General features: G+C 31.6%; 1 protein-coding gene across 1 annotated transcript; it reads right to left on the minus strand.

Moving 5' to 3' along the window:
• Positions 1-1,882: 1,882 nt before the first annotated feature.
• Positions 1,883-25,106, minus strand: LOC145314219 (ubiquitin carboxyl-terminal hydrolase 15-like). The gene is made up of 24 exons (XM_080154051.1): positions 24,777-25,106; positions 23,602-23,889; positions 23,204-23,325; positions 22,573-22,727; positions 22,160-22,239; positions 17,521-17,677; positions 17,128-17,168; positions 16,157-16,259; positions 15,499-15,624; positions 14,598-14,693; positions 13,817-13,872; positions 13,164-13,401; positions 11,749-11,900; positions 11,423-11,525; positions 10,879-11,024; positions 9,898-10,135; positions 9,034-9,426; positions 6,053-6,529; positions 5,441-5,524; positions 5,022-5,129; positions 4,503-4,679; positions 4,112-4,214; positions 3,686-3,809; positions 1,883-3,087 (listed from the first exon to the last, which is right to left on the minus strand). Exons 1-24 carry the CDS (start codon positions 24,953-24,955, stop codon positions 2,886-2,888), a joined length of 3,948 nt encoding a protein of 1,315 aa, XP_080010177.1. The 5' UTR covers positions 24,956-25,106; the 3' UTR covers positions 1,883-2,885.
• Between the last annotated feature and the right edge of the window lie 1,519 nt (positions 25,107-26,625).

The following is a 26,625-nucleotide window of genomic DNA, read 5'->3' on the forward strand; positions in this document are numbered from 1 at the left end:
TACTGGTCCGCAAAGTTAAATAAATATGTTTTCTCAACGTTCAATAATGTTTACAGATAGTTTAATTATGTTATCGCAATTGTTGGTTTTTCCGCATTTCCAAAATTTAATAAATTCATAATTTGTAGGTTTCTTTGGCGGGAATTAGGAAACCCGGGTGTGCATAATCAGGTTATACATACTTTTGATATATGGCCAGGCATTTTACACCTCGGTTTACTTTTCTGCTCTCACAACAACCCCCTAAATTGTTTAATCATACCTCCTTTTGCTACTAATGCCTGGTGTTATTCTCTCCTCATATTTATAGTTGTCCCACCCGCGCGACCAATAACTAACTTTCCTCGGGCCAAAAACCTTTGAATATTGAGTAACAATCAGTCCAGCTTTTTAAAACATATTATCTAACTTACATACAAACATCCTGTTACTTTAGTTTATTAGATTATGAAGACTAAGTACTCTTCTTGTTTACCCCAGGCAAAATCATGTGCACGCACCTAATATAGACTAATACACCTATTATTAGTAATTAGAAAATGGTACAGAAATAATTTAGTATTCATTTGGGATATATTAGAAAATCAGAAACCTTACTCATTCCTAATTGTTATGTAGAATACATGGATAGGTAATAAGCCTGCTAGTTAGCGGGGCATTGATGCGCTAGTACCCAAAGTCAGGCAGAACCTGCCAAATTCTTGCACATTCCCTTTAAGCCAGTACCCAAAGTATGAGACTCTTAAAAATTGAATATTCGATCCATTGTCCCCTCCCTCTGGTAATTAGCAGAGAAAATAATAGAGGAAGTCCGCTAGATAATTATTTCTAAGAATACCTATCTAATTTACCATCTAAGTTAATAAATCTATTGTAGAAATAAATCACTTGTTGCTTTTACTCTAACTAGCGGCTACGACCCTAGAGGCCACTAGGGGCGAGAGTTTACAACCCCCCACTCGATTTTAATTTTAAAAAGAAAAAAAATTTTTTTTTAGGGGGAGTTTAGTTCCTCTAGTGGTAATTTCTCTTAGGTGGGGGTGTTATCCTCCCTTAAAATAGTTATAAACCTTCCCAGGACTTATGAGAATCTGCCCTGTAAATGTGAACCATAACGGTTCAGCGGTTAGCGAGATCCTACGGTACAGACAAAAAAAGGTTTATGTTTAATATTTGGTTTATCGCGCGACTAAAAAGTTAGGTTTCACCAAGCTTTTATATGGAAAATAAATGTAAAGCATTTTTTGATGCAATATCATCAAATGTTTTGTAGAATTCAAAGAATAAAATAAAATAACACGACAGAAAAGCATCTAATGCTGTAAATTGCAAAATTACATTAATTAAACTGTTTACAATATTACGTACAAGTTACCAACCCTTTTTCTAAATATACAATACATAATTTATCAAAATGATGTACTTTTGTGTCAAAGCTTTTAAAGAACAGTTTGAACTCATCAAAACATTTAATGATATTGCACCAAAAAATCTTACATTTTAAAGTTTTTCTTATAAAACCATGGTGAAACTTAACTTTCTAGTCGGTAAACTATATATTTAATATTAAACAAAAACTTAGTATATTCACTAAAAAATACTACCTATGGATCAATGCTAGAAGGTGCTTAGAATCACTCGTTCGTGCATAGACCCCTTTTTCTTATGCTTTTATTCTGCTAAAGAAATTAAAAACAGATGAAATTTTGTGTAAACATGCAAAATTTCAAATGTGTTTACCACAAACAGACAAACTTTTAAAAAATATATTTGGTAAAAGTCATATTCGCAAAAAAATTGACACAAGAGCAATTTTAAGATTTGGAATTGATGGAAAAATAAAATGCAATTGTTAATTCTTCAAAAGACAAAAAAGCAGGTATTCATTCAACTATTTATTCATTTAAATCTTTAATTTGAATTTATTCCCACATTGCGCGAAATTACATATATATTATTTAACGCCATTTAGCTAGCTGATATTCAATAGTACTATACACAACATAATTTGATGATGTTGAAAAATATAATTAAATATTGCGTATAATAAATCGCGGCATTGTGAATGAAGAAGCAAATAATACCAGTAACTCTACAATTTAGGTAACAAATTATAGGGTCCAAATATTTGCTACTAACTTGTCTTTTTCCTAATTTAAAGAAATGAATATAATAAACTTAGGCAAATAAATAGGAAAAAAATAGCAAGAACAGAATTGGCTAATATAACTAAAGATGATTTCAAGAATTTATCTTATAAAGACAAAATAATTTAGTTAATATTAATTCATAAAAAGTAATAAAAAATTGACATATTAACAATAAACAACTCATTACCTATGGTTTACATTTTATTAAGAATAATAAAAGTTTTAAAGTTGTATATTGTTAATACTAAAGCATAAGGTTAAAAAAAACTATTTGCAGATAAAAAAAAATATTTTTTATCTTTTTAATTACAATATAATTTTTAAAAATATTGAACTAGAATAATTGTGATAAATATAAAACTGGTACAATCTGCAACAAAATAACATTCATAATTTCTTTTACATACAAGAGGGTGTTGTTAGGTTTATATTATAATATTTTAGTGGTCTCCAACCTTTTCCTCCACTTATATAGTTGTCACATTATGTATCACAAATTTAAAATCTATTATTCAATTGTCTTATCTTCTCAATGTTTTTTTTTTTTCAAACAAATTAATCCAGTTCTATTTTGATTTATAGTGTTATTTATGCTAAATAATGATAGTAGGTAATTTTAATAAATAATGACATTTTTCTATCACCTGGTATTCACCTGGTTTTGTTTGTTTTTAGTGAGTCTTCGTGGTTTGTTGTTAATTTAAGTTATGGCTCGGTAAAGTATTAATTTTGTCTTTAATTGATATCCATGTCTTCATCGCTGCTCATGCTAGCTACACCGTTTCCGTTTACCATTGCAGGGTTGCCGTTACCGTTCAAAACGGCGGCAACAGCTGCAGCTGGGGTGCCAGCAATTCCGGCGGCCGTGGTCATACCGCCGTTGACGGAAGCTGCGCCAGATGCGGCCGTGGCGGGTCTTGCTGGGGAATCAGGGGCTCTAAAACAAAAAGTGGTTTTATCATTAGCGTACACAAGACGAACATCCCTTCCCCATATTAATTGAGAAGACCATCGAGTCTTCCCATTTTTTCAACCCCTTAAATACACCCCATGGATCTGGATAAACCCTGCGCATGCCACAATATTGAATTAATTTGTTTACGAAAATTTCTCCATCGCTTAAAAATTCAAAGGAAAACTAAAATGTAATTCAAAGTTTTATGTGTCTTTTTTCAAAATTGAAATAAAATCTTAATTATTAAATTAAATAAATTAATTTATATTTAGGTATTTATTTTAACTGAGCTTCCTACGGAAATCCCTAAAAAGGAATTTCAGCCATACAAAGATTTTGTTTATATTTTGTTTACATAGCATAAGCGACAAAAGTTTTAGAAAAAATGCAAAGCAAAGCATTATCCTAACAAATTCAACTATATATAGCTGACCAACGCGAATGAAATAGAAAGAATGTTGTCATTTCTACCAAAATATGTAGTCTATTTAACCACAACAGTGGTAGGATTGTTCTAACACAGTGTTCCTATTGGTCTAATTAAGGGATGACCATCTAGACGTTGAAAATTTGTATTTACCTCCTATGATAGAAGAGAACATAAGCTGCCTTGGTCACAATATCTGAAGTTTTAGCCTCAGTAACACTGGAATCATCAAAGTGATACCACTTCCCGTCCAGCCGGTTCTTGCCATATGCAGTGTCTGAAAAAATGTCAAGACTTAAAATTCAAGAAATCTTCAATGTTAAAGTCAGTTAAATGAAAACATTATATTTTCTAGGCAAGGTTATGTAGTTTGTAGAATGAAATAGCTATGGATCCAAAATGATGAAAAACATAATTACCCCTTTTATAAATTTAAATTATTGGTTGTATTGGTTGAAAAGTTGATACACTACTAATGTCCATATGTAAACATAAAACATATAAAATTAAAGCTGAGGAAAGATTTTAAGATGTTTTTTGTCAGTTTTGAATTGTACTAAAAGTTATAAATATACTTACAATGACCACCTCCCATGCCACCATAATGGTTGGAGACGGTGGTGAGGTCGTAGATGGCCTTGTCGTGCCCGGGCGCTATTACATATGGTGTCATATCCAGTCCCTATAATAAAAATGATATCACAAATCCAAAAGATATTTATTTTAAAAGACTAAGTATCATTTTAAGTTGCGAAAAGCTTAAGGCAAAATGGTTGTCCTTTGAATAAAATAACCTTTCCTGGTTGTATATTTACAATTATCTATTTCTTTCCCCTAATTCATACATAAAAATACGGAATAGGTATCTCTTTTTTTATTTCTTTATTATTAGAGGGGTGGGGGGATTCTGGAAAATATATACCCCTAAATTAACATTGAAACTATTTCTGATATTTGAAAGTAAACTTACCTCAATAGGGAACTGGACCATGTGGTCAATCTTATCTCTCCAGTATCTGTTGTAGGTGAACCTCTTGAGGCTGATGATGAGAACCTCTGGCAACATCCAGATGTTGAGCTTCTTGGTGGCCTGCTGGTGCTGTTTACACCGTGGGCAGTACCATTTATCATCCTCAGACAGTTTCTCCTAAAATATATCAATTATGAGCAAAGCAATGATAATAAATCGACAATAAAACAGAGAAAATGAAGATGGTTGGGCGGGACACTCTTAGGAAAGAACATGATGATATTAAATAAAAAATCAATCCTTGATTTAAAATCCACAAGGAAAAAAAACCAGGTCAACGAAAAACAACTTGGAGGAAATAACTCTTGTATAAACTTATAACTGAGAAAATCTCATCTATTAGCGAACCTTTAGAACAAAAATTAAGCAGATGGATAACGGTTTAGCGATAAGACAGGCAGTCAGCCTTTTACTTTTAATTAAAGATTGTACAAAATATTTAAATCTATATTTGCATACCTGACTAGTATATAGCTCAATGCATTCCTGCAAACTGACAACTGTTTTCTTTGGCGCCTCTGTTGAATTTACAGACTCGTGCTGATTTACTTGGCTAGATAATTTCTCCTAAAATTAAAAAAAAAATATATTGTACTGCTTCATAACGGTTTTATGCAAGGAAACATCAATGATTACAAGATCATTGAGTAAATCTTTCGCATATATGTATATTGTATTTGACCATAGAAAAATTGGCCTTTTGGACTAATTTTGATTAGTTGGTTCATTAAGTAGTGTCCAAACGTTTCAACCACTGATTGTAATCTACAGAAGGGATAATTATGTGTATTATAATTGGGAATATACATCAATATATCGACCTTTGTGTTATCCCTTTAGATCCTTGATATTCAACAATGAATAGATGTTTGAATTACCTTGAAGAAAAGTTCCTTAGCTCTGGGATGCCAGTCAAGTCCAATATAATTCTTGGATTCAAGGTGCAGTATCCCATCATCATCCTGATAATAAAAATTGTTTAAATGCCAATACAATTTTCAGTAACATAATTGTATTTTCGTACTTGATTTATAAGCTTTTTCATTTATAGAAAGTAGATTTTCTTAACATAATTAAAACTGAAAAGTATACTTAGTAATAAAATAATTCGGAAATAAAGGTTGGGTTCATGTATTGCAAATGAATTTTATGGTAATATCACAATAAAAAAAACTCCCAAAACCGACAAAACAAAGAACCTTTGTTAATTTTAGTTACTTAAAACTGAATGAGACACTTCATTAACAAGAAATACCTTTAGTTTTGTTCACTATTTCTTTGAATAATTTTTGTAATTTTCTCTTAAATTGAGGCTGCAATTTTTTATTTTTATCAATTATAATATCAGGCTCGTAGTACAAAGGTATTGTTACTACTAATATTCTTTGAAGAAACAGCTTTAAATATTAGAATTCGCAGAAACTAATCCTTACATCAGAAGGCTGTGTTAGTGTACTATTTCCATAAGAGTTGACAAGGTTGATATTTACCTCACTAGGTTGTGTTAGTGTACTATTTCCATAAGAGTTGACAAGGTTGATATTTACCTCACTAGGTTGTGTTAGTGTACTATTTCCATAAGAGTTGACAAGGTTGATATTTACCTCACTAGGTTGTGTTAGTGTACTATTTCCATAAGAGTTGACAAGGTTGATATTTACCTCACTAGGTTGTGTTAGTGTACTATTTCCATAAGAGTTGACAAGGTTGATATTTACCTCACTAGGTTGTGTTAGTGTACTATTTCCATAAGAGTTGACAAGGTTGATATTTACCTCACTAGGTTGTGTTAGTGTACTATTTCCATAAGAGTTGACAAGGTTGATATTTACCTCACTAGGTTGTGTTAGTGTACTATTTCCATAAGAGTTGACAAGGTTGATATTTACCTTACTAGGTTGTGTTAGTGTACTATTTCCATAAGAGTTGACAAGGTTGATATTTACCTCACTAGGTTGCACAGCGGTCTAAGGCCGGACATTTCGCCAAAAATCAACATTGGAATTCCTCAAAATTAATAACTTATTTTGAAAATATATACCCTATCTCATATGAAACCGAAGAGTTTTTGTCTTTTTAACTACTGGTTGATGAATTATGAACTTTGAAACATGAAGGTTCAGGATTATTTTCACGTCATGAATTTTGCCTTTTGAATTTTCACCATCTTTGGAAAAAATATTTTTTTTGAGTGTTACATTGATACAATGAAGTTTCTTAACCTATTTATATTCATAATAATACATGATATATTAGGAAACTGGGGTTTTAGATTTTTTTAAAACTTTTTTTAACATTTTATAGTTTTTTTTTTTTTTAAATTATGTCATTTCCTAAATATTTTTGCAAAAAATGTTGGCAATAATTTTCAGTTTTTTAAGTTTTTCACCAAAAACCGGGCCCCGCAACATACCAAACCATATATTATTCTTAATATACAGGTATAATGCAATAGTTTCATCTTTAGTTTATGTTGTTGCAGGCCCCGGTTCCTTTCAAAATTTTAACTTTAATTTTAGGGGCCAGACTCTAAAATTCCAAAATAAGAAAAACATTTTTTTACAATTTTTTTATTTCCTCTGTTAATTTTAATTTCTGATGCATTTAAACTGCCCACAAAGAGCCTATGCTAGATTAAGAGACTTTCAGAGATTTAAAATGAATATTTAAATTTTTTTTAAGGGGGGGGGGGGGTTTAATGCATCCTTTTCATAATTCATGCGCAAATGGCACTTAAAATCGGAATTTCGTTATTAAACTTGGCATGAGTATTCCTTGGTAGGCCTATTTTCCATAAATCAAACAAAAAGGTGGAAAAGTGATGGCTAACGGCTGGTGGCTCAACCGTATAGCCTTTTTTTGGCCAATTTCAGGGCAAATCCATTAGTTATTACGTAGGAAACAACTTCTTGAAACATAATTTTGCTTTTATTCATGTTAAATGTTACCAATAACCATTTTAAAAATTTCTAGTATCAGCCGCTTAACGGCTAGAGAACCAGTTGAAAACGGCTGAGAGTGGCCAAGAGTATGATGTGTAGATAGGACTTGTGTCGTGTCTAGGGGTAGGTTTTCATGGGTGCTGAGCTTAAAAATACTCTTAAAAATATTGGGGGTTAATTCATATGGCAGCTGGGTAACGGCTGCTGCTCAGCTGTTAGCCATTTTACATGACTATTTAATGATATTTTAACATCAAATGTTTAGGTATAGCCCCTATCCTAACCTAAAATAACCTAACAAAAGCCATCTTAAAAATACGACGAATAGCCCCTTAAGGTGCGTTGCCACGAAATGGACTATTCCCAAGTATTTCAGTAGAATTAAACTTCTTCAAATAATTTTCGTATTCTAATTAATTTTATTGGATATATTAATAACAAAAGAGGACTATCCACGAACAAGAGCACGTGATTCTAAGTACATTCCAGCATTGATCCTGAGTATTTTCTTTCAGAATATAATAGGTCACTATCAATAATTAATATATTGACGAGAAAATTTATGTTTCACCACTTCCAGTTGAAGAAAAGTAAAAAAATGTCCACCATTTTTCGTTAAAATTCTATCAAACGTTTTGTTGAGTTCGGGGTGTCTTTAATTGTCCATGTTGTCAAATGATAAAAATTAAAAAATGTCAAAAGCACATTTACTATATCTCATATGTATGTTTAAATTCATGCTGATATGGATTAATTTACAATCTATATAACACGAGTATTCGCATATGTATCATCAAATATCCATTTTATTAAAAGAATTAGCTTCATAAAAGTTTTCAAAATCAATTGAAATACCTAAAAAAAACATGGTGAAACATAAATTTTCTCGTCAATATATTAATAATATATGGTGACCTATTATATTCTGAAAGAAAATAGTTAGGATCAATGCTGGAAGGTACTTAGAATCATGTGCTCTCGTTCGTGGATAGTCCTCTTTTATAATTTCTAAATTTAGCTATTAAACAGCTGAAAACATTAGGTACTAGATTAAGTATTATTACTTATCTAAGAGAAAATAACTTGGTAAAAAAGGTGAAGATACTTCAATTAGTTGTATCAAATGTGTGTTGCACAAAGTTTGGTGATTTGGCATTTACCTTTATATAATCATTTCTACAGTAATGTTTATTAATGCTGCAAGGTTTTAAACGTTTTATTGCTTAGAAACATCGAATTTAGGCTCTCTGCCACTTAAGAAAATAGTATGAAAATATGAAATTTTAGCTAAGTTTCAAAGTATTTTGTAGACCAGTTGGCGTTTGTTTTTCTTTTCTAAATGAATATACAAGTTGTATTGAGTAATAATAAGGCGCATGCTTTTTATTTTGAACGATTCTATCAACTACAAGCTGAGAAAATTGACTTTGAGTAGAGGTAGGTGAAATGTCCACCAAAATGCCAAAATAGACCACTGTGGGTTGTGTTAGTGTACTATTTCCATAAGAGTTGACAAGGTTGATATTTACCTTACTAGGTTGTGTTAGTGTACTATTTCCATAAGAGTTGACAAGGTTGATATTTACCTCACTAGGTTGTGTTAGTGTACTATTTCCATAAGAGTTGACAAGGTTGATATTTACCTCACTAGGTTGTGTTAGTGTACTATTTCCATAAGAGTTGACAAGGTTGATATTTACCTTACTAGGTTGTGTTAGTGTACTATTTCTATAAGAGTTGACAAGGTTGATATTTACCTCACTAGGTTGTGTTAGTGTACTATTTCCATAAGAGTTGACAAGGTTGATATTTACCTCACTAGGTTGTGTTAGTGTACTATTTCCATAAGAGTTGACAAGGTTGATATTGAATAATCTATTTCCTTTTGGAGCCTCCTCTTCATCAGAATTCATATCATCGTCCTAAAACACAAATATATAATCATACCCTTCTATTAATGTATTAATTCTTGTTATGCTAAAGAACAACATAGTATATGCTTCATATAAGTGAGAAAAGAATTTTTATCTTTCTGGTAAAGGTTAATTTTCATCATTTTTTCTAGTATTGCTTCGAAACCGATTAATATCCGCTAGATTAATCATGGATCTCAGTTATACCGAAAAATCATGTATTACAAATAAATTTTATGAATATTAAAATAAAATTCATAAATTAAATTTTAACAGCAAAACTAGTTTTAAATTAATAATTAGTGTCTATAATACGATGCGATAAATAACTATTCCCGTTACAATAAAATACAGGGAAAACTAATATTTAAGAAATTAAACAAAGTAGGTAAGTAAAGAAGATTAACTTCAACAAAATTTTCAGGATGAAAATCAGGATGTCAATCTTTTAAAGGAATTTTTAATTACCCAAAAATTTACCTGTAAACTCAAAGGATTATTACTATTGTCAAAAACTGGCGATTCCTCGCTACCAGCTGCCGGCGATTGTACCTCGCTGCCGCCGCTGGTCGAATCTTGCGGCGAGTCGCTGGCCGTCTCCATCTTCTCAACAGAGCTGGACGGTGGTGGTGGGTTGACAACAGTGGCGGCGGTTTTTTGTTGTTGGCGTTGTGGATTTTTCCACCATTGCTCCTCTGGGCTTGGACGAGTTACATATCTACAATTGCAAAAGTTGCAAAAAGATGGGTATATTCTATTTTATGATAGGGATCACAAAAAAATCATTTTTCAGTAGAATTATATAATCTAAACTATAGGTAATACAAATTCCGTCTTAATTTGTTTACTTTTTATAAATCAGGTTAAAAAAACACAGTAAACTACTATTAAAAAAAAATCTACCTAGCAAAAATTTTTTTACTATGTTCTGATTCGGGGTTTCCCTCAAAGTGCCTTGTTGAGCACAGAACCACTCCTCTCCCTTATTTTTTTTAAATTGAAAAAAAGGGGGAGAGTATTTATTCATTTGTATGTTAATTACAAGTTAGCTCCGCATGGGTTAAAACTATTCCTTCTCAGATTATTTTCCGTTTCTTGTAAAAATTATAAGGGGGTTCAGTGCTCGATAAACACTTTGTGGGAAAGCACCCACTGATTTCTCATTATAAATGAGTTACCTTGGATTGGGTTTAAAATAATGCCACGGTCGTAGCGGTCATGCATCTTGCGTCACATTGGAAGGGTGACACAAATATCAGATCTCAGTTTTCGCTATTTGATTTACTATTTTTCTCTTTAAGATAAAAGCGATGCTTGCTAGATTATCTCATTCACTATAATATAAAGATATGTTTTTCTCAAATCGCCAAATCTGTGGTCTGAAATTTGTGTCACCCTTCCAACCTGACGCAAGACGCATAACCGATACGACCGTGGCATTATTTTGCCCACTATCGTTACCTTGACATATGGTCCAGAAGACGTTCATAGAGTTCATCCTCTGATACAGTGGGAGGTGTGGAGATAAGGAAAGGGTTGGAGAACAACTGACTAGGCGAGTACTGGGACCCGGACTTCTTCACTCGCAGGTACACTGGTACTACCACCTAAAAGAATTTTTGATCTTCATATTTAATCATAAAACAATTTATTACTCATGACTAAATCCTAGGATATTTCCTTATGTACAAAAAAAAATTCAGGAAACAAACAAGTTTTACTAAAACCCTCATAATGACTTTATAAATAATAAAAATGAAGGTAATTCAAATAGTTTTCTTGGAAGGCAAAGTCAATGTCTTCAAAAGGTTTGTTGGATTGGTTGGTATGATGTTATTTAAAGGATAAGAACAAAACTTAATAAAAGTTTACCAAATAATCTTTAAACCAGCAAATAATACTTTTTAACTACTCTTTAACATTTACTCAAGCAGTCACTTGTTTGACATAACATTTACTCAAGCAGTCACTCGTTTGACAACGCAGTAGAATATATTGTTCCTACCTGTTTATTGTCTTGAATATCAGCTGTTTCATAAACATAAACTTCATCCTTATCCTGAATGGTTTTATCCAGAGCCTCTCCAGGAGTGTAAATCTTGTGAAATCTAAAAAGATTAACATTATAATTGGTTCACATTCTCCTCATTTCAATTTCAAAATGACATAAAATAATCTCCAACCCAGTTAATTGATTACAATTAAACATTTTCAAATCAAAGCGTTAGTTAAATCTAATGCAACCAAAAACTGGATTTTATTCAATTCCATAAATGTACAATTTGTTTTTATCAAAAACATCTAATATGACACATTTTTAAACATCTTTACCTTGAATGGAAAACGTCAGTTGCGACCAGCCTGGTGGCTGGTACATTCACCAGTTTGCCTGCAGACGCCAGGAAGTCTCCAATGGTTCCATTCTTGGGGCAGGTGGCTTTGTATTGGGTTGGCACACCAGCACTCAAGGACATAAAGGTGAACTAAACAAAGAAATAGCAAATAATCGCATGTATAATAGCATCACTCACGATGAGAGTAAAGCAAGGTGGGAGGGGAAGTTCTTGTGAGTAAATGGATATAAAATATACGTGGACAGGGGAAAAATTGTAGTCAATTTAGGTTGCTAACATGGAGAGCACATATAGGTTAGTTCATTTATCCCTTTAGAGGGTAGGGGATGTGTGCCAGTAGCAGAGAGGAGAAGGGTTATATTTAACCAGCAACAAGATTCGCATTATTAAAGTACATGATAATCTGGTGAAAAATCCAAGTAATAATAAATCCATTTGCAACTATATGATATTAAGACTGAATAATGTAAAATGTCAGTACATGTACAGAAGTAAAGAATTTTTTTAATCATCCGTCTTATGCCCATAAATATAAGGCTAGCCGACAAAAAAAATCCTTCCTTATTGTCATGTGTTCTATTGCAAGTCCCTCTTTTATCCTTATTAAGATTTAGGCCAATGAACACCTAAGTTTATTATTTACATCAATGTATGTGCTAACTTCTTAACTAAACATATCTATATCTCTCTATCTATCTAAAGGTTTGTGCATGAATGAAGCCTCTATCTAATATTATCAATATATTTCGATATCAATACCCCGTAAATAAACTGAAAAAATTGGAGGTTTTTGCAACAGGAAATTAGGTTTATCTTTGGCCTGATATTATTAGTTCTCTCCTCATCTTAGATTTAACTTTATTATCAACTAACTTTTCTGATAAAGTAGAATTACACACATACACAACATGGTCACACACACACACCCACATACAAAAATATTGAGATTTTAACTCTAAAAAAAGGAAATCCATTGTTTTGTTTTGTAATGTTAAAAAAATTAATAACTTATTGCCTATAAAAAAAGGTGTTTTTATGTTTGTAGTTTAAGATTTTGTTAACTTATGAACCGATTGAGTTCAGCAACGTTTGAGGTAGCGGGTGATTTTCTCAGCAACTGTTAAAAGTTACCTGTCAGCAATTTTTAGGAGTTTTTACTATACTTTTACTGTATTATTAAGATGGTTGTCTGAGCTACTATTCAAGATAGATGCATGAAATTCAATGATAAGATTCAAATAACCAATTAGAGAGCATCCGCGTTATTCATTTTACCCGTCTTTATGACGGTTCTTATTTTAATGTTTTATTCATATCTAAAAGATTTGCTTCTTGTGGATGTTGTCAGTCATTTTTAACATGATAAAATACAAAAACTTTTTTTCAACCTACCTCAATCTGACGTTCTTTTTTGACAGGTAGTGGAAGGCAGAGATAGCACATGGGATCAAAGGTGACCGATATTTTATTGCATTCTGGGCATACAAGGGTGCTCTTGAGTAGTCCGTGGAATATGTCCAGGATGACGGAGTCGTTCCTCTTCTTGTGGTTCTCCCACTCCTCCCTGGCGATCTCCACCTCCTCCCTCCCCTCCTCGTCGCTCCTCTCTATGTATGGCTTCTTTTTTATTCTAAGAAAGAATAAAAATCAGAGGATAATTTTAAGAACTAGAAAAGGGTTCCCACCCCTGAACAAAATGTTTAGGGAGGGTATTTCCTCCCTGCAACCTCTAGAAACCAAACCCCAAAAATATTTGTTGCTTCGCGCCTTAATTTCAAAGCCTTGAGTTATGTTATGTTGGTATGTTGTGCTAGAGTTCCGTAAATGTGTGAATTTTAAGTTAAAAACAGTAGTAGAACGATAATATTTACTACCTAAGTATATATATATATATTTTTTGTCTATGGTTCTATTTAATAAGTAATACACATATTTAGTAAATATTATTGTTCTACTACTGTTTTTAAGCCTTAAAACTCCCACCTTTACGGAATGTTAGCACAACCTCTCCCTTTTTGACATTTTACACCAAAACTGTTGGTTACCTGTTTAAGTCTTCGTGCAAACCCCAAAGTAAGAAAGTCAATAATTCTTGTGAATCCTAAAAATAAATATCAAATTTAACACATTTTATCATTCCTTTAGAGGGGGGGGGGGGGGGATATTTTGAATTGTTAATTCCAATAGAACCCAAAGTTTTATAATATCGTTTTCTTAAAAACGTTGTGTACTTACAAAAAAAATTTGATTGCTTATTTCTTTAAGTTAGTGTCAAAACATTTCAACCAATAGCTTTTAGCTACTGAAGGATAAATTTTGTTTATTTTATGATTGTCTTATCTCTTAAGATCCCTAATAATTCTACATGAATAGATATCCGATGTAAAACTAGACAAACTTTTCTAATTTTACAACTATCATGTTTCAATAGAAAAGGGATGGCAAGTTAAATAGAAAATAGTCGGAGGGGGGGGGGGGGCAAGTACAGACAATGTCCCAATTTGTTTTGACAAGGAGAGATAAAAAGTTTTGTGTTTGATGTGAAGATAATTGTGTTTCATATGGCATGGTAAGTCTACAACTATTTGGTTCATATAGCACAACTATTTAGGTTATCACAAAAATATACTTGTATTTTACAAACTATATGAATGATTAGGTATATGAAGCTTTAATAGGTAATAATTCTAATTAACAACGATAGAACAAGACATAACAACTTTTATAAAACGTAAAAAATGGAAAAATGAAGAAAATAAACAGTTTTATAACTGGATCAAAACTTGAGTGCCATTTTGAGCCTTTAAAAATTAAGTGACAATAAACCTGTTGTTGATAACCAGAGAACTGAGGTGCAAACCTGCCCACAACCATCTTGAAGTTGCGCGGAACAACGTGCTTAAACTTGCCCGACCATATGTCCTGCAGATTATGGTTTCCAGGTTAAGAAATGGGCCAATTTTTAACTATTTATTATATGAAAAAGGAAAAAGGGATGGTTGCATGAAGTGCTTTTATTAAGTTTGGATTGCAAGCATAAATTACAAGAATACCGGTCTAAGTTTGCATTACAATAAAAAGCAACCAATTTGGCACCACCAAAATAGACATCATGCTGTTTTTGTGAAAACAGAGGTGGATTATTTAAAAAATTTTCCCCACTAATCACTTAGTGGGGAAAATATGTTTTCGTGAAAAATCCTCTAAAATCACAATTTTTTTTAAAAATCCACCTCAGGACAGACATTTATATTGCACTATATTCATAAAAAGGACGCGCACCAACTATTCTATTCCCCAACAAGGAAAAAAATCAACACATCAGGCACCGAAATTTTTCGTTTATTGGCATAAACATCATCAGGGTATGGTTATTTTAAATTTATATTGCACATATCCAAAATTGATTTTCAAGTCTTGATAGTTTTAAAACTACCTGGTAAAAAATTTAAATTCTTTCAAATATATGTACTATAGATGTAGTTTAACTTTTAAACCTTTAAGTTTAAATGCACTTCGTGCAACTAGCCCTTTACTAAAGATTTTTAATAATTTATCCAATGTTTATGTATGATTTAAATATTCATTTAAATATATTTGTTCTTTCAATGCCACCAAAGTTAAAAATGTACTTCTAGACAAGTTAAATAAAAGTTACTAGTAAAGTAGTTTTGTCATTGTTTTCAATAAAAATATTAGAAAATTGATTAAAAACTGGAAACCCTGCCTTGATGAGTTGACCAAAGGCCCTGGCAATCTCTCCCTTCATACCCATGGGATTATCTTCATTAACGTCTTCCTCATAGTTGTCATTCTCAAAGTATTCAGCAATAGCTGGTATATTGGACAGCCCCTGAACAAACAAAATATCAGAACCTTCCATATAAAAAAAAATTGTTTGGCATATTTATATCATAAGATCCTTATTATCTTTGTATCAATTAGGTACAAAGAAACGGCTTCGAAACTACTGCTGCCGCAAAAAAACAGCCGTTTCCCGCCGAATTAATCTTTAGCCTTTAAATGTAAAATTTGATAATTTTGAATCATTTGAGACTAGGTAACTAACTTGTTACAAGGGTTGGGCCGGATATCCGGTAATTTGCCGGATATCGGGCCATTTTTAATATCCGACCGGATACCAGATATCTGGCATTAGTAAATCAGCCGGATATCCGGTATCCGGCAAAAAAAGTATCTGGCTCAACCCTATTTGTTACCCATAAAATTTCCCTCATATATATTCACTAAAAATCTGCGGGAATAAATATTAAAGTCTATCTATTAAATACAAGAGCTCTTTTCATTAAAAGGAAAATTATGCTTATTTACCCATTATGAAAGTATATAACATAAAACGCTTATTTTTGCAAACCGAGGCGTACCTGTATAATTGAATTCATAAAGCATGTATTTCCAAGATTAGAGAGACCACAGATGCCAGGTTTAGACTCCTCCACCATGGAGGGTTCACCAGGATTGTTGTACCTATAATAAGAATTATTAAAGAAGCTATAGATACCATTTTTAGACTCCTCCATCATGGAGGGTTCACCAGGATTGTTGTACCTATAATAAGAATTATTAAAGAAGCTATAGATACCATTTTTAGACTCCTCCATCATGGAGGGTTCACCAGGATTGTTGTACCTATAATAAGAATAATTAGAGAGGCTACAGATACCAGGTTTAGACTCCTCCACCATGGAGGGTTCACCAGGATCGTGTACCTATCATAAGAATAATTAGAGAGGCTACAGATACCAGGTTTAGACTCCTCCACCATGGAGGGTTCACCAGGATTGTTGTACCTATAATAAGAATAATTAGAGAGGCTACCGATACCATTTTTAGACTCCTCCACCATGGAGGGTTCACCAGGATTGTTGTACCTATAATAAGAATAATTAGAGAGGCTACAGATACCAGGTTTAGACTCCTCCACCATGGAGGGTTCACCAGGATTGTTGTACCTATAATAAGAATAATTAGAGAGGCTACAGATACCAGGTTTAGACTCCTCCACCATGGAGGGTTCACCAGGATTGTTGTACCTATAATAAGAATAATTAGAGAGGCTACAGATACCAGGTTTAGACTCCTCCACCATGGAGGGTTCACCAGGATTGTTGTACCTATAATAAGAATAATTAGAGATCGTGTTCACCAGGATTGTTGTACCTATCATAAGAATAATTATTGGGGCCACAGCTTACTTTATTATGGTATCACATGAGGAACAAACCTTACTTTTTTTAGGTTTATATTATTTTTATCCATTAATCAGAGAGTAAAAAACAGACTATATATCAAAACTTAAGACCAGCATTAAAGCTTTTATTGCAAAAGAACTTACTTCGATGTGTTTGATACCCATTCATCCACGTCTTTCCATGCCTGGATAAAGAACAACATTTAATATTTTTCATTCAACTATGGGTATAGTTAATGAAATGACAATAAAACCAAAAATACAAAATAGGTATTTTTCATGTATGTTTTTTTTTTTAATTGGGTCTGGTCAGGTTAGGTTATATTGGGTACAGGCTAGCACAGTCCTTAAGTGTTAAAATTAGGGTACCGCAGGTATATGCCCCGCAAGGTTAAATCCCTCTACAGGGGATAGGCATAAAGAAACTCTCACCCCCTCATTGTTTTCAATTTCAGAAATAATGGGAAAGAGTTTGTGTTCTGGCTAGGCACTTTGATGAAAAGCACCTTTATTTTTGTATTGGTATAAGAATTGTACCTTGCCATTCTTTTCTTCGTCCTTTTTTTCCTTAAGTTCTGTTGGTGGTGGGAGGGGAATGGGTGAACTTGATGGCATACTACTGGCTCCACCGGTCCATTTCTCACCCTTCGAGGCGCTACTCACTTTTCTTTCTGGGGACGGCCTTTTCAGGGCTCTAAAATTGTAAAGAAATATTTTTAAAATTCTTTAGTGTTTTTTTATTTTATACTTACTTGGCAGCTTAATTCATATCTTTTTAAGTTTTAAACTTTTAAAAAATATACACCATACTTAACTAAAATACAAGACTTTGGCAAATTTAAATTTAGGTTAATTAATCCTCAATATTTTTACTTTTTCCCACAAACAAGTAAGGGGGGGGGGAAGTTCTGACACATTTGCGTAGACCTGGTGTATAGGCTTTATCTTTGGACTAAGAGGATAGGTTATTAGGGATAAAATCATTCTTATATAATGAATTTCCCCCAGATTTTAGATTTTTTGGATAGGCCTCCAGGTTCCAGAGCTCCAGGCCTCCAGGTGGTCTCTCTACAGGTAAAAATTAAAAATAAGATTTTTTTTTTGAAGAGTTAGAGGTTAACTTATAAAACAAAATATGCTTCTTTTTGATTGTTATTCACATATTGAAAGAAAAAACATACATATTTTGTCTCATAAGCTGACATCTAACTCTTTTTACCTGTAGAGAGACCACCTGAAGGCCTGGAGCTCCGGAACCTGGAGGCCTATCCAAAAAATCTTAAATCTGGGGGAAATTCATCATATACGAATGATTTTATCCCTAATAACCTATCCTCTCAGTCCAAAGATAAAGCCTATACACCAGGTTTACGCAAATGTGTCAGAACTCCCCCCCCCCCCTTAATTTTGAAAATTGCTGAAATGCAAAAAAAAATTGATACTATACAAAGCCATAATAAATAGTAAATCATAAAACAGAGGTGGATTCTTAATAAAAACCAAGAATCGATGAATAGGCTATTGTAGCAAAATCCAAAATTTCATTTTGTACGAATTTATTTATATTCAAAGAAAAGAAATATTATCCTATTTTTGAAGATTTTTTTATATGATTTTAGAACATTTATAGGTACCTATGTTTTAAACAAAAAAATTTTTGTGAATTAGATAACGTAGGCGATTAAATGATACTTGTTCTTGTTAAGAACCCACCTAAGATTAAAATTGTAAGGAATAATTGTAACAGTGAACTAACTGAGACAATTACCACAATGAAATTTACATAACTGTATGCTATAAAGTTAGTGGGTTCCTTATACTTACACTTTGTTGTAATGCAATGATTAAAATTTTAATATTATACATACAAAATCATTTGTGTAATTCAATGTGTTTACTTTTAATAAAAATATTAGCATTCATTAATATTTAATAAGTATTAGTCATACCTATTATTTTTAGAAACACAATTTTTTTAATGTTTTTTTTTCTTATCACTAAATACTTCCTTATATTTTTAATGTAACAAGGAAAAATATGTGTATAAATGGCAATCCAATCATAAACAGAAATTAAACTTTAAAAATAATACAAGTTACAGTGTGAAGTACAAAGACGAACGGCTGTATTTTAATTGACGAGTAGTTGCGCTACCAATAAGATTGTAGAAGGAAAATGTTATAGTTTTTAACTAAAGGAAATTAATCTTTTAGTTACAGATGTTTTTAGGATAATGATTACTTTAATCAACTAGCGGCTGTGACCCTACCTCTGGGCTCTGTATTGAGAAAGGAAGTAGTATAAAACCATCAAAAGATGTTTTTATATGAGCCTTCCGTAAAAAGCTACTTTCAATTTATTTTGCATCTAACAAAAAAACATACTACTTCGTGGTATTTATTTAAGTATTATAGACAGGTGCCATTTCTATATTATAAGTTTTATGGACAATATACATAAAACCATCCGATACATATGTTTTCAACACGGTTCAAAATCGGTTTCTGTGTCAGTTCTTAAAAATATTTAAATGTTTATTTTTTATTTTTAAGGGGGATATAAAAAGTATGCAATACAAGTTAAAAGGGAATAATTCTAATGAAAAAGCTGATCCATCAAACTATAGGCCGATAAGTTTATTAGCTATTTTCTCAAAAGTTTTAGAAAAAGTCATTTATCAACAACTGTCATGCTATTTGATTAGAAATAATATCATTTTTGAACATCAGTATGGATTTCAATCAAAAAAGTCTACAATACACCCCGTGATACACCTCTTAAATTATATAGCTGAAGCAAAAAATGATAATAAAACTGTAATTGGAGTCTTCTGTGATCTTGCAAAATGTTTTGATACAATTCCACACTCTATTTTAATTAAAAAGTTGTCAAAAATTGGCATTAATGGCGTTGAACTTGAATGGTTTAAAAATTATTTAAGTAATAGACAGCAATTTGTACATGTAAACAACACTGACTCAACAAAGCTGAACATAGATAGAGGTGTCCCACAGGGCTCTATTTTAGGACCAATTCTATTTTTAATCTACATAAATGATCTTAAAAACTGTACTGATTTATTTACCCTATTATTTGCTGATGACAGTAATTTTTTAATTTCTGGTAAAAACTTTACAGAGATAAAACTGAAATTAAACAATGAACTTAAAAAGATATCTGATTGGTTTAGGAGTAATCAAATGAGCTTAAATCCTGATAAAACTAAAATCATGATATTTAATAAAAATGAAAATACTATTGATTGGAATGCTCTTAATATTAAGCTAAACTTTAACAATGAAAATGAGTTTGATCATGAGAAAATAAAAATCTTAAATTACGTCAATTCAAGTAGCAATATTCCTGCAATTAAATTCCTAGGTGTATTTATAGATCCTTCTTTAAATTTTAAATATCATGTAGAACATTTACGTAAAAAGATTTCTAGTTCCTTATTTCTTATAAATAGAGCTAAACATATACTGAATTTAGATAGCAAAAAAATGCTTTTTCACTCACTTATAAATAGTCATTTACTTTACTGTTTACCTGCCTGGAGTTGTGGTCTAAAATCTACTATGGACCCATTAATTAAATTGCAAAAAAAGGCAATAAGAATTGTTTTTAGTAAGAAACACATCTCACACACAATGCCTTTATTTAAAAAAATGAATGTCCTTCCTTTACATGAATCAGCTAATTATTTGAAATTATTATTTATGTATGATTTTATAAACAGTAAGCTACCAAGTTCCTTTCAAGGTACATGGCTTCGCCGTAATCAATTACATACCAGAAATCTTAGAAACTCTAATATGTTTGATGTTAAAAAACCGAAGTTTAAATCTATTGAAAGATTTCCTAAGTATCATTTCCAAGAATTATGGAATAACCATTGTAATAATGATTTATTAACCCACAATCAATCAAGAAAAAAATTTATGAAAAATCTAAAAGAATCTTTGTTATCAAGCTTAACTTTAGTGTGTAACAACCCATTATGTCAAGAATGTAGATAAAATTATATTTCTTTTCAATATTGTTTGAAATCTGATAAATCAATCAAAATCTATTTGTTAAAATTTTTTTAAAATTTCTATTATTGCAATAATGGTGTGAGACTTGTATGTCCTAATCAATCCTTCCTATTATCATTCTTTCCTCTCCAATATGATTTTATTTATTGCTTATTATCTTTTTTTCTATTTTTTTTGTCTTATTTATATGGCCTGTATGAAAACAATGTGTGAATACACATTACTGCATACTTCCTAGTTTTTAGGAAACTGCCATTTGGGAAGGAAATTTTTTTATAAATTAATCATATCAATAAAATTTGACTGTATATATAAATGTATATAATATTCATTTCATTCATTTATTATTTTGTTGTTTTTTTTTCTATGTATGTACACCCAAGAATAATAAATCTAATCTTTTTTTTTTTATTATTTTTAGGGTAAAGAGAAAGCAAGTGGAGACAATACAGCACAATTAGTTGACCCATTTAAATCTCAATTTTTGTGTGAATGTATGTATAGGTACATATAACTGTGTGTGTGTGTATGTGTTTATAAATGCAATGCACATTGGGGCAAATAATTAGAAAATAAAGAATCTATTCATTAACAGACTTGTACTAGTTTTCAATGTGGCAAATGTTAGGGTTTGGGGCTCAAGAAATTGTTTAATTAGCCGGATTTTCTAGTAAAAAAGCTCCATCAAAAATATTATTCATTTCGGGATATTCAGAAAAAAAAGGGATCAATGAATGAGTCCGTTAAATTGACGTTGATAACCTTTAAAAGTTTCTCTTGTTTGTTATTATTTAGTTTAAGAACACTAAAGTACAAATCGTAATATATCTCTCAATGAAAGGGCTTTAGTCCTTTCTCTGTCCCACCGTGCAATGTCTGAAAGTTGGGCCAGAGACACGCAGATAATTTTGCATACACAAACTTTCATTTTCACACGAAAGATTTTTATCTATAAAAAAACCTTAAAGGGCACATGTTTTGTCTTTTCACATTTTACGCAATCTAAATTGAGTATCTAGAATAAGGTGACTAGAGGAGTAGTAAGTAGTATGACTAATTTAGATCACACAATATGCAAAAACATTCAACAATCGAAGGTTATATCAGCTTTTGACAAAAACATAAAACACAAGACTTACTCTTTATCCTCACGAGGCCAAGTCCCATCTTCATTCTTTATCTCTATCATCATTTTTTGTAGTGGATAGAGTCCAGATTCCTGTTTTTTGTCCATTTTCATTTGTCAATAAATAATTCTTTTAAAATCGAAAAGTTTACAAAATAGACTGTATGAATATCTACATATGCAAAAGTCCAACTAACTTATTCTGTCCTTGACTCATAGAATTTAGAAATAAATATTTATTCATTCTGCATCAATTTAGCTGTAGAAGGACTAAATCTAAATCCATAGCTAGCTAAATATGTAGAACCCAACCAAAAAAGGGAACAAGAGACCTAGATTTAAAAAGGTAATCCAACAATAGATTTTTAAAACTTGGGTCTAAAAAATACTCTTTACTTTCAGGCAAATTCAATTGACAAAGTTAACCCTATTATTATGGCAAAAATTGAATGAACATTCCTGAATTGATTTGCAGGTTTCTGTAAACTTTTCAAATGTTGTGCCCGAGTAGATACCCCACAGGCGCACTTCCTTGTCTGCGGGGATGTTAAACACTTTCCTCATTTCGGTTATCATCACATCTAAAATTACAAATGAAAATAACTACAAAAAAGGCGATATTCTATTACAAAAAAAGAACTATTAACTATTATACAGTAGATCCTTTGCAAATATATTGTTCAATGATATTTAAATCAGTTTAGCCTACAATTTAGTAGTCCTGAAGTGATCAGTCTTCTAGGCACATAATAACGAACATCCCTCGTTATAGAGTAGCTGTTCTACTCAAATGGCAAAAAAGAGCCCAACACATGAATTAACTATTTTTTACTTATTTACACACAATCAATGAAAAGATTATTACCTATGCAATATTGTTGGTGAGAAAACACTTAAAAAGTACAAATCATTGAACAAATATTTAATGCGTCTTGGATAAAGAATCAAACAGTTTTAAATGTCAATATTCATGCACAATTAAAGACAACTATGGTAAAAAAAATTTAACTGAACGTATTTCCATAAAACAATTCTAAAAATCTTCTAAAAAACATACCAAGATTATCTGCCTTGCTGAACTGTCTCTCAACAACAGCTTCCATGTCTGAGTGTTGACAAAGGTGGAATGATGTTAGGTAGATTTCTACGCGCACTTGCTTCAAAAATAATCCAGTTTCCCTGTATTTTATTAGATTAGGATACAATTTTAATTTGTTGCTGCGTTGACTAAAGTATTTTTTTATGGGGTTAGATACAATACAACCTTGTTAAAATAAGTCTAACTTGATCTCAATCTTTACCTAGCCCGTCCGGAAAGTGTCTTACTAGGTATTAACTAAGGAATGGTGTATAGGAAAATTTAAAATAATCATGTCTTTGTGGTGCTGTAATGTATTTGTTTATTTATTGAATTGAACTATTATTAAAGTAAGCATTAAAGAGTCCTAATCCTGCCTGGCTATTCTTTTGATAGGTGTTTGTCCTTTAAGTAGACCAAAATCCTCCACCAAATGATTCCACAATTCCTCCGGAACCAGACTGTAGTCCATTTCCTCCACCAGGTGCTTTTTAATTTGGTCTGGTCGGTCCTCGGGGCGTTCAGGGTCCAGCAGGGGACTGAGATCTATGGGACCAGGATGTTGTGTGGGGTCCAATTTGTCGGCGGCCGAACTTGGCGAAGGCATCGCCTCGTAGCCGAGATATTTGAGACACTGTGCAAACCATTTGTTTTCAACCACATACCTTAATTGATTAAAAGAGTTAGTATATTTAATCACAAAAAAGTTATACATTGAATAATCCTAATGTTGTACATAGATCAACCAGCCATCTTTCTTCTGCTTATGTATAAGAACGTATTGTAATAAGTACTTACACTACTTGAAGATTACTTTAATATAAAATTCATCTGGTTATAGTACCACTTATAGCCATTTAAGTTAAAGATAACATATCTAGACGTATTTAAATAAAATTAAATTTTGTTATCCTAATAATATTTACTGTATATAATAATACTTGTATATTAAACATCACATAAACGGGAAATATTTAGATATACTACAATGCATGTTTTAATGATATTAGAATTTATGTGATTTGGTAAATGAACTTATTGAAGACTTGTAATTTTCACCACATAAGCAAAATATTTAATTTTCATGGCTTTATGAAATACTTTTAAAGTGAAATGGAATTCTTGTAATTTATAGTCATGCACAATCCTTACTCCTGAAGTAATAAATCATAAATCGTATAAATTGTTGTCTTAAATAAAAAAAAACTAGCGGATTCGCTCCTAGCATCTATGAGCTCTGTATTCGAAGGAGTAAGACCAAACTTGAACACGATAAAAAAATCATATAGCCTAAAACCATCCAAGGACCTTCTATACGAAGCATACTCAATTGGTTCAGTAGTTATTGAAATCTTAAGCTACAGACAAAAAAACTTACTACTTTATATAATAGGATAGGTCATTTAAAAGCTATTTTTACTACGAACTTCAATTTATTCCTTGCAAAACTATAAGTATTTAATAATTTTTTATGAAAAGTACTTTAATTAAAACATCACTAGCTAAAATTATACTAAGTTAAACTATCCCTTAGAGTTTTTAAAAACCTCACCAGGCATCATAATTCTGTAGTTTCTTGTTACAAATAAGCTTAAAATCATCATGTGTAGGATAGGCCGTTAATAATTTTGGAGTAGCACTGCTACCATTCACAAGGGTCTTTCCGCCGCCGTTTGATATTCCATTGACGGCGGTCGGCTTCTCCTCCGGTTCGGCCGTAGCAGCCGCCATTATAACGGGGAATCAATACACAATTTATATTAATTTTAGGCGCAGCAGTAGGAACTAAAAATACATGTATGAGAAAGGATTATGGGTCTATGAAGGGAGTGTAGTGGTGAATGAGACACAAAGTGTACACTAAGACAGCTCTCCTTAACGGCTGTTAGTAAAATTGAAAAGTCATTTTTTCATTCATTTTTGTTTTACAACAATTTACCTATGTAAAAAATATTTAAAGTTATCATTTAATCTTGTTCAATATTTTATTAAAATTTAATACATAAACAATTTCTATAAAACTTTAAAAAGCAATAAATTTAGAAACATTCTCTGTTTTATTACGTCATGATGTAATTTTACAAGAAGCCATTACTTTTATTTTTATCCTTTGGATAACGATTTAAATGTCGTCTTGAATTTTTATAGTGGTTTAAAAAGCTGTCAAAAATAAATTTTTATACAACAATTACATACGTATTACAACAACTTAAGCAAAAATTAAAAATTAAAAGAATTTTTGTTTAAAACGAATAAAATTTCAAGTTCTTAATCTTATTTGAAATTGAAGCTGCATAAGTTTTAGCGGCATTCGCGCTCAAAAGAATAGTTGTTGCCAGAACTGGTTGGATAAGGCCAGATTTTGTTTGATTCATATATAAATAATAGAATTATACTACCAAGGAAAAATGAACATTGTAAAGAAGTAAAAATATTTTGAAAGAAAATTTTAAATAATATTTTTAATATTTATGACACAAGATATCAAAAGTGTTCTTTTAAAAATTTATTGTCTGACAACACTCAATAATCTTGTCTGCTATATTTGTAAACATTGACTCTTGATACATATGCGAATGCGATCAATACAAAACAAAACAATACAATTCCCGCTAGATATGGTTTAGTTAGACAGATTCAAAATGAAATCGCTAGAACCATTCCTAAATCTATGGGAGGTTTTCCTTTATATTTAAAGGAGGTCTCAATCGGTTTACAAATAAAACACATCTTTATATTATAGAGGATCACTATTACATATTATTTTATTAAGAAGTTTACCTTAGTGATAACTTTTTTTTGGCTGTATATATATGCTTTTAGAGCATGTTGTCTTTGTAATTTTTTTGCCCTATTTCACATTATTAACTTCCTATATGACCGCGCTTTATATGTACTGATTTATATCTCCTGTTTAGAATAGCTTCCTTATATATGTTTTGTTGAGAAGATGTACGTCAACTCTTTAGTAAGAACAATAGCCCCTTGAAAGTTTTAATTAGGGTTGGCAATCCGTCTATTTTTTGGACCGGATTCGGATTCTTACATTAATCCGTCCAAAAATAAAACGGATTCTCCGCGGATGCCGTATTTTTATTTTTAAGGCGGATTCCGGATTCTAGCAATATTTTAACAGGCTTTTTTAAAAAATAGATTAAGAACTAAAATTTTACCAGTTACTGGGAAGAATCTGAAGCTGCGTTTTTATATATTTTCACAGTAGCTTTTCTCCTATTTCTTGGTGTGGTGTTGGTAGGGGGGAAGGGGGGAGTGATCTCTTTGCCTTCAAAGAGGGAGGTACGTTGAAAGAAAAAAAATTAAGACGCTAATTTTAGAATAACAATCAAGATTCCGAATCCGCTGTTAAAAACAGATTCTGGATTCCAAACTTGGCCAAATAT

This window comes from Acartia tonsa, chromosome 3, assembly GCF_053477335.1.
Source record: "Acartia tonsa isolate MP-2025a chromosome 3, ASM5347733v1, whole genome shotgun sequence".
Classification (NCBI taxonomy): Eukaryota; Metazoa; Arthropoda; class Copepoda; order Calanoida; family Acartiidae; genus Acartia; species Acartia tonsa.